At 62.2% G+C, this 14759-nt stretch overlaps 3 protein-coding genes across 4 annotated transcripts in view; 1 reads left to right on the top strand and 2 right to left on the bottom strand.

Annotated features, from left to right (window-relative positions):
* The first annotated feature begins 3843 nt into the window (after window positions 1-3843).
* HPCA (hippocalcin) lies at window positions 3844-7540 on the top strand. The gene is made up of 4 exons (XM_055704036.1): window positions 3844-3961; window positions 5367-5828; window positions 6512-6617; window positions 6899-7540. The coding sequence occupies exons 2-4, from the start codon at window positions 5451-5453 to the stop codon at window positions 6994-6996; spliced, it is 582 nt and encodes a 193-aa protein (XP_055560011.1). The 5' UTR covers window positions 3844-3961; window positions 5367-5450; the 3' UTR covers window positions 6997-7540.
* A 121-nt stretch (window positions 7541-7661) lies between these two features.
* Window positions 7662-9955, bottom strand: TMEM54 (transmembrane protein 54). The gene is made up of 5 exons (XM_055704881.1): window positions 9943-9955; window positions 9156-9439; window positions 8629-8688; window positions 8279-8461; window positions 7662-8191 (listed from the first exon to the last, which is right to left on the bottom strand). Exons 1-5 carry the CDS (start codon window positions 9953-9955, stop codon window positions 7841-7843), a joined length of 891 nt encoding a protein of 296 aa, XP_055560856.1. The 3' UTR covers window positions 7662-7840.
* Window positions 9956-11258: 1303 nt separating this feature from the next.
* Window positions 11259-14759, bottom strand: part of RNF19B (ring finger protein 19B) — a 28299-nt gene continuing 24798 nt past the window's right edge. For both annotated transcript variants that reach the window (XM_055704033.1, XM_005447430.4), the window contains exons 6-10: window positions 14577-14691; window positions 13947-14087; window positions 13454-13661; window positions 12533-12664; window positions 11259-12038 (exon numbers count right to left, since the gene is read on the bottom strand). In XM_055704033.1, coding sequence (XP_055560008.1) covers window positions 11564-12038; window positions 12533-12664; window positions 13454-13661; window positions 13947-14087; window positions 14577-14691 — 1071 coding nt within the window. In that variant the 3' untranslated portion in view covers window positions 11259-11563. The remainder of the gene's footprint in view (window positions 12039-12532; window positions 12665-13453; window positions 13662-13946; window positions 14088-14576; window positions 14692-14759) is intronic.

Below are 14759 nucleotides of genomic sequence, written 5' to 3'. Positions count from 1 at the left end.
ATGCCTGAGCTCCCTCTGTGCCACCCCGGCTGTGTGGGTGCACATGAGGATGCTCCCATAGGCATGTGGGGCTGGCAAGACTGGGATGCTGGAGCCCAAATCACCAAAGGCTCTGAATGCCCCGTGTGTGCTGAGCCCTGGGCTCCCCGGGCATGGCTGAGCCCCACCAGGGCATGGCTGAGCCCCACCAGCTTGGTGACAGCAGCCAGGGCCATGCCAAAGCCAACACATGCTCTGCGTGCACACGTGTGTGTAGCTGTGCACCCCAGGGAGCCGTGTACTCCTGCAGCGGGGCACAGGGACACAGGGATGTCCCCCCTCCAGGGGAGGGTCTGCCCTGCAGCCCCATCCCTGCTGCAGCGAAGATGGAGCTTCACAGCTGCTATGACAACGCAAGGAAGTTCCCACAGAAATCCCTTCGAGCAGGAGAAGGAGAAGGAGGAGGAGGAAGAGGAGGGGGAATCTCCCAGCCAGGGCATTGCCAGCACCCCACGTCTCTCCCCGCCAGCAGCAGGGAAGGCATCGCAGCAGCACCTGCGGCTGTCGCAGCATCCTCCTGGCAGCATCTCTGCCCCCAGCTTGGCTGCAAGGCTGGGGCCAGCGGGAGCCAGCCCCGCTCCCTGCCCCGGCTGTTCTGGGGCCCTGGCATCCCCGGGAGATGGTCCCGCTCCCCATGACATGGCTGATCCCCCAGGTCGATGGGTGGGAGCACAAGCCATGGCGCCTGGCCCTGCTCGAGGACGAAGGGGTGATGGAGAGGGCAGTGCTCCAAAAACCCACCAGGCTTTGGGGTGGAGGATGTGGGAGCCGGAGGGGATGGGATGGGATGGGGTGGGATGGGGTGGGGTGGGATGGGATGGTGTGGGATGGGATGGGATGGGGTGGGATGGGATGGGGTGGGATGGGATGGGATGGGATGGGATGGGATGGGATGGGATGGGATGGGGTGGGATGGGATGGGGTGGGATGGGATGGTGTGGGATGGGATGGGATGGGGTGGGATGGGGTGGGGTGGGATGGGGTGGGATGGGGTGGGGTGGGATGGGATGGGGTGGGATGGGGTGGGGTGGGGTGGGATGGGATGGGGTGGGATGGGGTGGGATGGGGTGGGACGGGATGGGATGGGGTGGGATGGGATGGGATGGGATGGGATGGGATGGGGTGGGATGGGATGGGATGGGATGGGGTGGGGTGGGATGGGATGGGATGGGATGGGATGGGATGGGATGGGATGGGATGGGGTGGGATGGGATGGGATGGGCGGGTCATTTGCTCCCAGCCCCAGGGACCCTGTAAACCATTTGGTGTTTGATGGCAGAGTACGACCCTGCTTGTGCCCCCCGCACCCCGTATTATCCTCTCTCTCCCTCCTGCAATCCCTTCCAGCGTGGGGATTAGGTGGGTTTAGGGCCGGGTTTGAGTCGGAAATGGGATGATTTCAAATCAGCCTGCGTCAGTTGTGCCCTCTGCCACTCATGCAGATTAAAATAGATATGAAGATTATCAGAGGGGAAATGGCACCCCCACCTTGGGGCCCCACGCTTTCCCCCAGCCCCAGCACCGCTGCACTGGGGGGCATCGCCTGGCACAGGGGGTGCCCGGCTCCAGCCCCAAATCTCTCCTTTCCCCCCACCTTCCTTTCACCCCAAGGCCCCAGTTCCAGTCCCCATCCCTCTCCAAACATCTCTCTCACACAGGATGGGGGAACACCCCACCGCAGCAGCTCCCATCACCAGTTCCTTTGTTTCCAGCCCAATCACATTCCCAAAACACTCCTTGGGCTCCATGCTGGTCCTACACGAAACCCCTGCCCATACTCTGTGGAGGGTTCCCAGCCCTGTGGAGCCACCAGTCCCTCGGCCAGGCTGGGGCATGGACACAGCTGCTGCGATGTGGAGGGTGAGGAAGAACTGTCGGGGAGACAGCAGCACCCAGGAGGACGCTCAGCACCGAAAGGTGCAGGTGAAGGGCAGGAAGGAGCCTGCGCAGGTCTCTGGTCCTCTCGAGTCCTCCAGCAACAGGCAATGCAACGGTACCACCATGAGGCTATTAAAAAAGGAGAAAAAACACAATGAGGGACCAATATTGTCTTTATTGCTAATAACTGCTCGTTCCGGCAGTACAATGAGGTCCCTGTGGTCCTCATGGGCCAGCACCATGGGCTGGGCTGTGTCCCCTTGCTGGCCCGTCGGCAATTCGGTCAGGCACTGCCCACTGGTGTCTCAAAACGTGCCCGTGGATTTTGGCCGATCCCCATCTCCTGCTTCAGGCTGATGGTTTAGGCCTGGAGGTGCCAAGTGTCCCTCAACAGGCACCAGCCTCACTGATCTCCTCGCCCAGCAGATTTTGGGATGAATTAACCCCATCCTGGGTCTTTCAAGTGGTCCTTCCCCCCAGCTCCCTGTTCCGCAGCAGCCACCCCAGCCCCTTCCCTGTGCCCCCCAGACCAGTGATGGTCCTGTGGGTTTAATCACTTTATGTATGTTTATTTGTGTAATTGGGAGAAGAGTGCCTCTTCCTCCCATCTGCCCCTGCCATCTGCTCCCCACGGTATTGCCGAACAATCCCGGGCTTTGCAAACGGAGGGAGCTGGTGCAGGGACACAGGAAAACCTGCTGGGAATGGCACCTCCTTATAGCGAGCATCTGTCTCCACCGGAGCCTTTTCCCGGTGCTCGGAGCAGCTGCCGAAAGCTGCTTTGTTCCATCCAGCTCCTGGAATGACTGAGGATGTTGTGATGCTACGGGGCATCGGCGCCGGCTGCGTGCTGGGGACCCTCAGCCCAAAATGTCCCCTTCTAGCCCCAAAATGCCTGGCTTGGCACCTTCCTAGGCCAGCAGTCAGGTGACGGCCAAGCCTGTGCCTGAGCCCCCAGGATGCCCTAGGCACATGGGGGGGACCCCTGCGGCCCCTGGCTCTCTCTGCCCCTGCAGGGACCACCCTGGCCCGTGTCCTGGGGCAGTGGCTCTCTCTGGGGGGATGGGATGGGGACAGGCAGGGGTGGTGGCAGGGACGGCGCATGGGGAGGGTGATCCCCAGTTCAGTGCGGGCGCAGGGATGTGCCGGTGTGTTTTTACACACCCTTGTGCTCTCTCATCCCACCCCCGCACAGCCGGACAGGATGGCACCCTGCCGAAGGGACAGATGACATCCATAACAGAGCCCTTGGAGACCCCACCCCGGACCCTCGCCTGGTTGGTGTCCTGACACAGCCACAGTGGTGTGCTGCTGGTGCTCCCAGTGCTCCCAGTGCCCCAAAACCTCCTGGTGCTCCCTGTGCTACCAGTGCCTCAAGACCTCCTGGTGTTCCCAGTGCTCCTGGTGCTCCCAGTGCCCCAGGACCTCCCGGTGCCCTCAGTGCTCCCAGTACTCCCAGCGGTCCCACTGCCCCAAGACCTCCTGTTGCTCCTGGTGCTTCTGGTGCTCCCAGTGCCCCAGGACCTCCCAGTGCTCTCGGTGCCACAAAACCACGCGGTGCCTTTAGTGCTCCCCATACTCCCAGGGCTCCCAGTGCCCTGAGACCTCCTGGTGCTCCCAGTGCCCCAGGACCTCCCAGTGCCCTCAGTACTCCCAGTGCTCCCGGTGCCCCAAGACCTCCTGGTGCTCCCGGTGCTCCTGGTGCTCCCAGTGCCCCAGGACCTCCCAGTGCTCCCAGCACCGCCCCAGCCCTTGCTGGTGCAGGAAAGGTCTCCCCTCGCCCCCAAAGCTGCCGGGGGACGGGGGGCTGCGCCCCAAGCCCCACCGCAGGGCGCTGCACGGGGCAGTGTCCCGAGGGGTGGGGGTGGGGGTGTGCGCGGTGCCCCGGGGCGGCTGGGGAGGGTCCCGGGGGGCTGCCCCCGGTGCCCCCCCGCGCCGGTGCCCCCGGTGCCCCCCCGCAGCCCGGCGCTGCGGCGGGCACTACCGGCGGGCGCTCCCGGGCTGCGCTGGCGCACGGCGGCGGCGGCGGCTCTTCCCCGGGCAGGTAGGAGCAGGCGGGGAGGGGGGGGACCGGGGGTGGGGGGCGAGGGGGAGGCCGGAGGGGGCACTGGGGAACCGGGGAGACCAGGGCACGGGCACGGAGCCAGCCTCCGGCACGTCGCTCCCCGCCGGCGGCTGCAGAGCCCCCCTCCCCCGCCCCGCCGCATCTTGCCGGGGGGTGCCTGGTGATCCCCCCCCCCGGGGGACCTTCCCTTGGGTGTGTCCCCGGCAGCCCCCCTTTCTCCGGCGGTGCCCGGTTTGGGAGGAATCCCCTGTAACCCCCTCCCACCCCAGGAGCATCTTCCCCGGGGGAGCCCAACCACCCTTCTGGAGACGCCCGCTCGGGGGGGGGGGGTTGTCCTTGCAAACCCCTCGTAGGGTGCTGAACCCCCCCGGAGGCTCCCCTCCCAGAGCTGCCCCGGGCAGTGGGGCTGGGGGTCGTGCCAGCCCTGGGGGGCCCTGGCTGGGGACCCCTGTGTGGGGTGGGGACACACAGATCCTCTGGCTGCTGGAGCAGGGATGGAGCTGGGTGTGTGTGTGATGGAGAGACACTGTGGGGTCCCAGCCCCCTGTAACTGGGGGGGTCCCGCCCTACTGGGCTGCTCCTCTTGGGGGAGTACTGCTTGCTTTGCGATCCCAAAGGATGGGGGCTTTAGGGGTGCTGGGGCCCCTCCTTACTTTGGATAAGACAGTTGGGTGCTCCAGGCACCCATGGACCCATTGAAGTCCCTCGAGCCCATCCTCTCCCCACACAGGGGTCACAACACAGCCTGGGGTGGGGACAGCAGGTCAAGGTCCCCCCAAAGCCCCTGGCATGGGGACCTGGGGTGTGTGGCCAGATTCTGGGCACCCACCCTGACCTCCCCCTGGCCCCTCTGCGCTGCACAGGGGTGACCCTGGCAGGATGGGGTGCACTGGATCCCCCAGGGATGTGGGGAGGGAAGGAAGGAAACAGGGAGGGGGCTCCCCCCGAGCAGAGCCCTGCAGCCCCTGGTCCTTCCCGGGGCTCCAGTGCCTGCTGGAGGCATCAAATATTAACGGAGGCAGTGGAGGAGCTGAAAATAACCCTCCCTCCAAGGGAGCTGACCCAAATCTGTCCAGCCCCAAAGCTGGGCTGGACCCAGACCCCAGCCAGTGCCCTGCGGCGGCCAAATCCATCCCCTTCCCCTCCTCCAGGCTGCTCTGCCCCCTTGATGCCAGCTATATATCACCTATATATTATGCAAATGAGCTATAAGGGTTTATTACGCAAACGCGAGGGGGATGGCGCTGCCCTGCGCTGGGTGGTCCCTGGGGCTGGCCCCGACGGCTCAGAGAGGACAGCGGGGATGGAGGGGACCATATCGGTGTCCGCCCGGGTGTCCGGGGTCTGCCAGGAAGCACTGCCTTGTCCCTCTCCCCTCCTGTAGCACAGAGGGACCCCCCAAAGCCGGGCCAGGTGCCTGCCCTGCTGCAGCGCTCATCCCCCTGGACAGCCGGCACATCCCAGCGGCATGGGGAAGCAGAACAGCAAACTGCGCCCTGAGATGCTCCAGGACCTGCGGGAAAACACCGAGTTCTCCGACCTGGAGCTGCAGGGCTGGTACAAGGGTTTCCTGAAGGACTGTCCCTCGGGCATCCTCAACGTGGAGGAGTTCAAGAAGATCTATGCCAACTTCTTCCCCTACGGTGACGCCTCCAAGTTCGCTGAGCATGTCTTCCGCACCTTCGACACCAACGGCGATGGCACCATCGACTTCCGAGAGTTCATCATCGCCCTGAGCGTCACCTCCCGCGGGAAGCTGGAGCAGAAGCTCATGTGGGCCTTCAGCATGTATGACCTGGACGGCAACGGCTACATCAGTCGGGAGGAGATGCTGGAGATCGTGCAGGTACCGGGCTCCTCACCCTGCTGCGGCTCCTTGTGTGTGGTCCTGTGTGTCACCCTGGTGTCATGGTGGCCGTCCCCCCCCCGGGCTGGGGACATGCACCCTGTGTTACCCCAGGTACAGGGCTTGACAGTGCCAGGGATGGAGCCTGCTGCTGTCTGCAGAGCCACGTGCTGAGCTCTGCGGCTGCAGTGATCAGTCTGTCCCAGGGCATCCCTTGGTCCTTCCCTGTCCTGGGGACACCCCTTTGTTACCCCATCTTGGGGGTCTCCCCGCTGGTCCCACCCCTCACGTGCTGCTGGGGGGGGGCTGGGTGCACAGCTGCTGTCCCCGAGCAGCCTGGGGCAGAGGGATGGGTTGTTGGCAAACCGACAGGAGATGTTCTCCTTGCCCAAACTGCAGCCTGGTGGCATTGCCATCAGAAGGTGGCTCGTGAGGCCATGGTGGTGGCATCTCAGTGGGCATCTCCTCCCTGCAGGAGCAGCTCCAGCCGGGTTGGTTCCTTGGGGCTGCTGCTTGCATCCACCCCGGCTGTGCTGGGAGCTAAAGCTCCCGTAGCCTGACGGCGTGGGGAGGGTGTTAAACAACACCAGGGCGGCAAAGCCCAGAGCTCCATCCCCCATCTCAGGTGGGTGATGGCAGGCGCCCACCTTGCACCCACCCTGGTCCCCATCTCCCTCTCCCAGGCCATCTACAAAATGGTCTCCTCTGTGATGAACATGCCTGAAGATGAATCGACTCCGGAGAAAAGAACGGAAAAAATCTTCCGACAGATGGATACTAATAATGACGGTAAATGAGAGGAGATGGAGGGGATTAAGGGAAAGGTCTCATGGCTAAATCCGGGGGTCTTAGAAGGAGCCGCACGCACGCTGATTAAATGGCTCACGTCTGCCAGCGTGGCCGGGGGGAGCCCCAGCAGCCGGAGGGGCTCGGTGTGCTCCCCCAGCCCAGGGAGCAGAGCCCAGGGGTGCTCATCCTGGGTGGGTGGGTGTCCAGGTGTGTGCCAGGAGGTGTCTGGTCCCATTTGCCCAGCCAGGACCGGGTGGCTGAGCTGTGTGTCCCCCCTGCAGGCAAGCTCTCGCTGGAGGAGTTCATCAAAGGTGCCAAGAGCGACCCGTCCATCGTGCGCCTGCTGCAGTGCGACCCCAGCGGCGCCACGCAGTTCTGAGCCCCGTGGACCCCCGCAGCCCCCCACAGCCCCACATCACCCCCTGACCCTGCAGCTGGCCACTGCCGCTGTCCCTTGCCCGGTCCCCGTGGTCCCCACCACTGTGACCCCGTGGCCCCTTGCGGGGAGAGAGCTGGAGCCCAACTGAGGCTGGGGCAAGGGGGAGCTGGGGGGGGACAGTCCCCATCACCACGGGGCTCCCGCACTGGCTTGACTGGGGGAAGGATGGAGGCAGGGTCTGCCCTGAGCGAGGATGGTCCCCCCCCAGCACTGGGGGCTCGGAGCAGGGGAACAACCCAGCCCGGTGGGAAAGGCTGGCGGCAAAGCCACCGCTGCATCTCCAGCAGGCGTGGGGACATGGCCTAGGGGACAAAGACCCGGTGGCTTGGGGGCCCCCTCAGCACCCCCCACACGTGCACACACTGCCACGGTCATGGGGCCGGGCCAGCCCCTTCCCCATCGCCGGCACACGGGCAGGGGCCGCAGGGAGGGGACACGCTTCTGGTCTTTTAATACCTGCAGAATAAAATTTGTGTCAGTGCAATCAGCAGTTGGAAAGGGGCCGTGGACGCCGAGGGGAAAGCTTCTCCCTGCAGGGTCTGGAGCCAGCCCGGTTGCCTCTCTCACTGCAGCCCCAGATGGCCCGAGGCCACAGGGATGGGCTCATGTGTCTTGGCTGGTGGTGTCCAGGTGATGCGTTCGCCCAGTAGCCAGGCTGGGGGGCAGCTGGGTCCTGTCATGGGCCTGTGTGGGCGCTGGGACGGTGCAGGGCTGGCAGGGGCACATCCGTGGGGTCACCCCTTGGGTCCCGCTCAGAGCCAGGCAGTTTCCACACTGTCCAGCCTCAGCAAACCCAGGCACTGCCCAGCGTCCGGGCTCTCCGCAGGGGCTGCCTGCAAGGAGACCTGCAAGGCAGAGGGGATGATGAGAACGAGAGTGGGGGGATGAGACCTTCAGGTTGCCAAATCTTACCCCCACCCGGGTGCTCCCGAGCCCAGCCAGGTCCATCCCAGCCCTGCATGGAAGTGGGTCGGTGCTGAGCCTGGGGACCAGGCGTCACCTTCCTCCGGTGCGCCCCGTGGCAGCAGCAGCCGAGGTGGAGGAGGTCAACGGTGAGCAGGAGGCAGCGGATGCTGAAGATGATCTCCATCGAGTCGAGCAGGAGGGAGATGGCCCAGAGGCACAGCGTGGAGCTCTGCGGGGACACGGGGCGTCAGGTCCCCACACATCCTCCCCATCCCCAGCGCGGGCACCCACAGCCCACGGCCCACTGGGGACTCACGTAGACGCGGGTGGGATCAAAGGGGCACTCGCGGGAGACCAGGGCAATGCCAGCGATGGGGCAGGGGGCCAGCAGCGCCCGACCCTGCGTGCCCAGTGTCAGCCCGATGGAGACAGCCAGCCCCAGCAGGCAGGACAGGCAGCCCAGGCTGCTGCTGGTGCTCAGGGCGAAAACTGCCCATTTCTGCAGGAGGGGAGAGAAGAAGCAGCGCAGCGAGCCAGGGCCGTGCACAGCCGCCTGTCCAGGCTCCCTTCCCCAGAGCGAGGGGACGTGGTGGCTGTGCATGCTCCGTGGGCTGGCCGCAGCCTGCTGGGTGCTGGGCGAGGGGCTGCGGGGCCGGGGGTGCTTACCAGGGTGGTGGGGGCGAGGCAGCGGGACAGCATGAGGGCAGCTATTCCGCAGGAGATGGTCTGTGAGGAAGCGCAGGGAGGTCAGTGAGCACAGCGCCTGCCTGCCCTGGGGACATCAGTCCCCTTTCCTTGTTGACATTGTTCCTGAAAGCCCATCTGGCCAATTCGGCATGGCAGGGGGCAGTGCTGCATCTCCAACTAGTCCCTGTGCATTTATCCCACCTCGTTTGGGGCTAGAAAGGCTTATTTAGAGCAGGGAAGGGGAGACAGAGCAGTGTCCATCCTGCACCCCACCTCCTGCCCACCCTGCATCCACAGCACCTTCCCGCATCCTCCTGCCCACCCTGCATCCACAGCACGTCCATCCTGCATCCTCCCGCATCCCACCTCCTGCCCACCCAGCATCCACAGCACATCCATCTCGCATCCTCCCACATCCCACCTCCTGCCCACCCTACACACATCTGCATCCACCCCAGATGCCCCCCATGCCCCCCCGTGCCTCCCTACCCTGCACCCCGTGGTACCAGCAGCGCGGAGATGACGGAGGCAGCGTTGGCGATGACATACTGCAGGGAAATGGCATCCCGGGGGTCAACCACGAAGCGGAGGACAGTGCCGTGGACCAGGGCACCAGCGATGAAGTTGAGGTGCCCGATGATGAGGAGGATGAGGCCAGTTTTCATGAGGACCCTTTGGTGGCTGCTGGGATCGAGGTGGCCTGGGACGGAGGGGGGAGCAGGGCTGGGTAAGGGGGCTGCACGGTGTGGGGTGGCCAGCACCCAGCTGTCCCTCCTGCCCTTGCACCGTGCTTAGCACAGGCTTTGGGGACAGCCCTATAGGACGTGCTCCGTGCTGGCAGGGGACAAGGCAGGTGATGTGGTGGCAGCCCACGTAAGCAAACCACCGCTCCGGCCGGCTCTCCTAGGACCAGGGTGGCGGTGTGGGGCCAGCAGCCGTGGGGCCAGGCATCCCCCGTGGGGCTGGGAAGGGCTGGGGCCCCCTGCAGCGATGCAGAAGCTCCGGGGAGAGCAGCTGCCCGCGAACAGCAGCTGGGTATCGGCACCCGACGCTTTGAGGAGTGACAGCAGCAGCAGCGGGGCTGTTCCCCCCCGCAGAACCCACCCCAGGGCCGCTCTCTTCAAGCACCCACCGTCACTCCACTTGAGTGCTCAGCCCTGCTCTGTCCCCAACCCCGTCCCAGCCCCCCAGCTCCCCTCCCTCCCTGCCTCAGTTTCCCCCGCAGGAGAGGGGAGCCGCACGTAGGGCTGGGACACCCTCCTGTCGCAATCACCGCGCCGGACCCAGACTCACCCACTTGACACATCGTCACTGGGACAGGATCAGGCCCTCAGCACCCCTCGATGCCCCCAGGCCTTCAGCCCCGGATCCATTGGGCTCCCACATGGCTGGGCAGGACCAGAGCTGGGACCAACTGGGATGAGGACAAGGCCACCGGAGCTGCTTGCGTGCTGCACCCCACTGCTACTTCAATTCCTGTCGGACCAGCTCCCCAGGATGAGCAAAGGGCTAACTCCACCTCCGCCTGCATCTGCCCAGGGGAAGCACAGCCCTGTCCCCACCCCTCGCCCCCCTTGCTGCCGAGCTGGTGGCCATGCCGTGGCACGCTGCGTGGTGCCAACATGCCACGCCACGCTGTCTCATCCCCTTCTCCATCCATCCCGCTGCCTCCACCTCCCCAGCACACTCAGGTTGGTCCAGAAGCGATGGCAGCAGGCTGGGATCCAGCCAGCCAGGTCCAAGGCCACGGGCTGAGGGGGGCTGGGATGGAGCAGCCCCGTGGGGTGGGATGCTGCCGGACCACTGGGCAGAGACCAGCAGCGTCAGTGCCAGGGATTGACTTGCAGCCAAAGGGAAAAGCAGAGGGCTCAGGGCTGGGGCTGATTTCCCGAGTGGTGACTCAGAGGAGCCGGTTTGGTGGCAATTGCCCTGATGAAGCTTCCAGGGAAGTTATGTGACAGCAAGAGGCTGAGAGGGGCTGGGGACAATGGCTTGCTGAGGCGGCTGTGGGAAGAGCCACCCAGGTCTGCTCATGCTGGGAGTGTTCTGGGGAGCCCTCCCTCACTTGTGGGAGATCCTTGCCAAGCAATGCTCTCTGCAAAGCTCATTGCAGATGTGAGGCAGCAAAAATATTAATTACAGGGACGGCGACGCAGCTCTGGCTCCTGGGACTGGTCTGGGGAAGGGCTTGGTCCAGGCAGAGGCTCAGATACTTGTCCCCAATACCCTGCCTGAGCCGCCAGCCCAGCCCTGGGTCTCCTTAGATCCCTTACACCCAGCAGCGCTGGGAATTCGGCTCAGCGCAGCGTTAGTCCCCATCCTTGCCCTCTTTTAACTTGCACACAGCTCTGCTGCACAGGGAGGGGGGAGACGGGAGACCTCTCCCTTCAACGGCTCCAGGACACAGCAGGTCTGAGCACATGCCCTGTCCCCATCGCCGCTGCAGACAGAACAAGGCTGCCACACCTCACTTCATAGAGGCAGAAGAGGAGGTGCCCTCATTTTCCCCATGCCTTTGGCTAGGGCAGTGTTTACAAATCCTTGAGCAAGGGGCAAAGGCAGCCAGAGGATGTCACCGTGCATCTTTGCAAGGATGAGCTGGATGCGAGTCGAATGACAACCAGAGTCTTTATTCAAATAGTCCCTTAGGATGTTTTTGCAGACGTACAGACACACGTACATATTTACACTCTTACACACCTCACAGAGCTTGAACCAATAAATTAAAACAAAAAGAGGGCAGGGGATTTTTTTTTTCTTTCCTTTTTCTTTTTTGTCATGTAAGAAACAGTAACTCCCCGAGGCGAGGCTGGGGAGCCAGCTGGAGAATCGCAAACAGAAGCCAACACGGACACAACTCAGCCCCGAAAGATGCAATGACGGTGAGTGTGCTCTTCAGCAGGAGAGGGCCAACTCATACTCTGGCTTCGATGCACTCCAGTTTGACTATTTCATCCAGCCTGCAGCCCTCGGCTTGGGCACAGTGGCTCAGGTGGGCACTTGGGCTCTCGGCACCTCTAGCTTTGGGGGTCTGTGGGCAGGCTGCTGCAGTCTGAGAGTGAGGGGAGTCGCATTCATCCGAGGTAATGTCTGGCACGTCGTCCGACTGACTGTCGGAGCTCTCCAGGTCACTCCGTATGCTCTCAGGCTGGGCCAGGGTGATGTCCCAGGTTTTGCTGGCAATGCAGTCCTTTTGCTCACAGCTTTGGTGTTTGCACATCTGCTCCTGCCCACCATCCTCTTCCTCCTCGTCCTCGTCCTCCTCCTCCTCATTCTCTGCCATTTGGGTATGGACATGCAGAGAGTCCTCTGTACTGCTGCCGCTGGCCAGCTGGTAGTGACTTGGTTTGGCTTCAATGTCCACCTGAATCTCCATGTTATTGCACTCCCTGCAGAAACAAGCACCCTCACGTTACTGGGTACAGCGACTGGGTTCCACCGGGTCACCACCAGGCACCGCATCGCTGTACTGGGAGGATCACGCTTCCTAGACATGAAGAAGATGCTGCTCATCACCCCACAGCATCTGGGAAACAACAGCGCTCGCTGCTCTCCTCCAGCAGCCAAGATCATCCCCAGGCTGTGAGCTGAACTGAACTGGGAAAGCACCAGAGTCCCTGTGAGCAGCCAGGAACAGACCTTGAGGGCCCTGTGCTGCAGATCCCCTCCTCAGCCACCACACTACACATGGAGGCTGCTCCCACACTGGCCCCAGTCGTCCTCCTGTGCTAGTAAAAGGCCCAACCCGCTTGCCAGCTGCAGAACAATGGGCTGGTGCAACCACCACCACCACCCCACCACCCACAGCAGCACCTCACAGAGCACAGATTTTTTCCAGGACACCCGTTACCAACACTCCTCTCACCACTGCAAGTCCTCCTACCTGTCCTGGGGGTTGTAGGAGCTGATGATAGAACCAGCCATGGCTCGAGTGCTGGCGTTGTCACTGATAGCCCCCAAGCTGACCGAGTCTTTGGGGAAAATCTCCTTCTGGACATCTGCCTGAACTTCCAGCCTGCAGGAAAAAAGAGGATTCCTCAGAAATGCTTTAGATGGTCCCCAAGGGGCACCAAGCGGTCACTGTTCGTCACGGGAATGCAAGAGACCCTCTGTGCTGGCACAGCTTGGCATGACAGAGTTTAACCCCAACAGTTCCTCTCATTTAGGCCCATTTCTGGCTCCATTTAGGTAAACCCATTCTGTTTTCCATGACGAAAGCGAAGTTGTGTTTGTATCGATGACTCATGCAATTCCTGCTAAGAACTGATTTTCACGAGCCGAGCACACAGCCGTGATTATACACTGGCTGCCATATCAACACGTGTCTCTAATTACCCAGCAAACTGACTCACAGGCAAGCGGAGAGGAAAACTGTGGTGTAACCTCCTGACTTGGAAAGCAGTGACCCTGCTTGCTAGAGGCCACTGGAGAACAGGAAGCATCAAAGCCTCTAGGCTGGGATAAGAGGACTGGAAGGTCTTCAAGCAGGCCACGCAAGCATCTCCGCGCTGTTCCCAATTAACCCGAAGCATCACAGCTCTGCAGTTTTAAGGAGCTCGGTAGGGACAGAAATTTATTTTGTCCTCCTTGCAAGAGCCAGCCTAGCACTGACTCCAGAAGTAGCCTGACCTGTTGGGACTGGTTACTCTCCAACAGACCAAGATGCAAAACCACTAGGACACAACTCCCAGGTCAAAGACGGACCCCTCGCAGTCCTGGAGAGCTCCTCGAACTAAACCTGCTCAACCAACACAAACCTTGGGAGCTTCTACCTTTTCCTCGCTGGGCCCATGTGTTCAGTTACCTGCTGTACTTCCCCTTGCCTCCCGAGAGGACACCACCGCTCAGGGTGCCACCCGAGAGGGCGGCGAAGCTGGCCGTCTCGCTGTAGTTGCCCTGCATCACGCTGAGCCCATCAGTGGGGCTGCCGCTGGTGCTCAGCACGCTGGTGAGCCCCTCAATGCTGCTTTCGCCGATGCTGGGGTTCTTCAGGGCTCGCCAGGCATCAGCCACTGCAGGGAAGAAGAGCACAGGAACCAGCATCAGCAGACGCTGGGCAGAGCTGGGGGCCAGCCAGCAGGCAGCACGTGCCTCATCGCAGACTGCCTCCCTCCCTCATCCAGGGCAAGGAAAGGACGAGATCCTCCTTCGAGAGCTACACAGCTGATCACCAGGAGACCGAAGCAAATAAACTGCTTCTAAATGCAGGTGTTCAGGTTTGGGAAATGTTAGGACCCCCTACCGTTTCATCCCAGGGTCTTGGTCCACCCCCTTCCCTTCAGCAGTTGCCACATTACCTGTGATGGGTCCATCATCTTCATCAAACTCGATTTTCACACCTTTGCCGTTGGCAGTGCTGACTCCACAGCCACCGCCTCGGCACAGTGAGATCGGCACCACGCCGTAGACGTAAGCCAGCATGATGGGGACGCCAATACCTAGGGAGCAGGATGTGCTGGGTTAAGAGGAGGTAAAGGCTGAGCTGCGCTGGGCAGACAGAAAGGACTTTTTGGGGCAGGGACTCTTCCAGTTGTGTTTACGCTGCTTTTAAAGGTCTTAGTTCATAATTTTGCAGACAAGACAGTGGATGAACCCTTTGTTTGTGCCACTACAGCGCAGGATGAAGGGACCCAAAGAGCGCAGACAGCCTTGGCTGAACCCCCAGGTTCAGTGGCGCCAGGGGACTCCACTACGGGCTGTGGCACAAGGCAAATGGTGCTCCAGACAAGCCCCGTGCTGGCTCCAGGCCAACTCAAGCACATCAGGATGGGCAGCCTGGATGTGAAACGGAGGGTTGTGCCCAGAAAAGCACACAAGCAGCCGCCTGGAAACTGCCCTCTGGGCACCCCCATCTCACAGGGCTGGGCTACCCACTTGTCTCAGTGACTACTGGCCCACCAGAAAGGAATGGGACTGTGCCCACTTACCAACACTGACAGCAGCGATGACGGGAGAGGCAATGACAGACAAGGTGACCCCACCAGTAATGGCCAAGTTCCTCTTGTGCTTAGAGGTTTTCTTTCCCTCATACCTGCTGTGGATCTGATGGAAGGAGAAGCACTAGGTGAGAACAGAGCCTGGCTGTGAGCAAACACCAGCAGAAGACATGA

This window comes from Falco cherrug, chromosome 3, assembly GCF_023634085.1.
Source record: "Falco cherrug isolate bFalChe1 chromosome 3, bFalChe1.pri, whole genome shotgun sequence".
NCBI classification, from domain to species: domain Eukaryota; kingdom Metazoa; phylum Chordata; class Aves; order Falconiformes; family Falconidae; genus Falco; species Falco cherrug.
The sequence above is the reverse complement of the archived record's forward strand: the minus strand, read 5'-3'. Positions and strand labels throughout refer to the sequence as shown.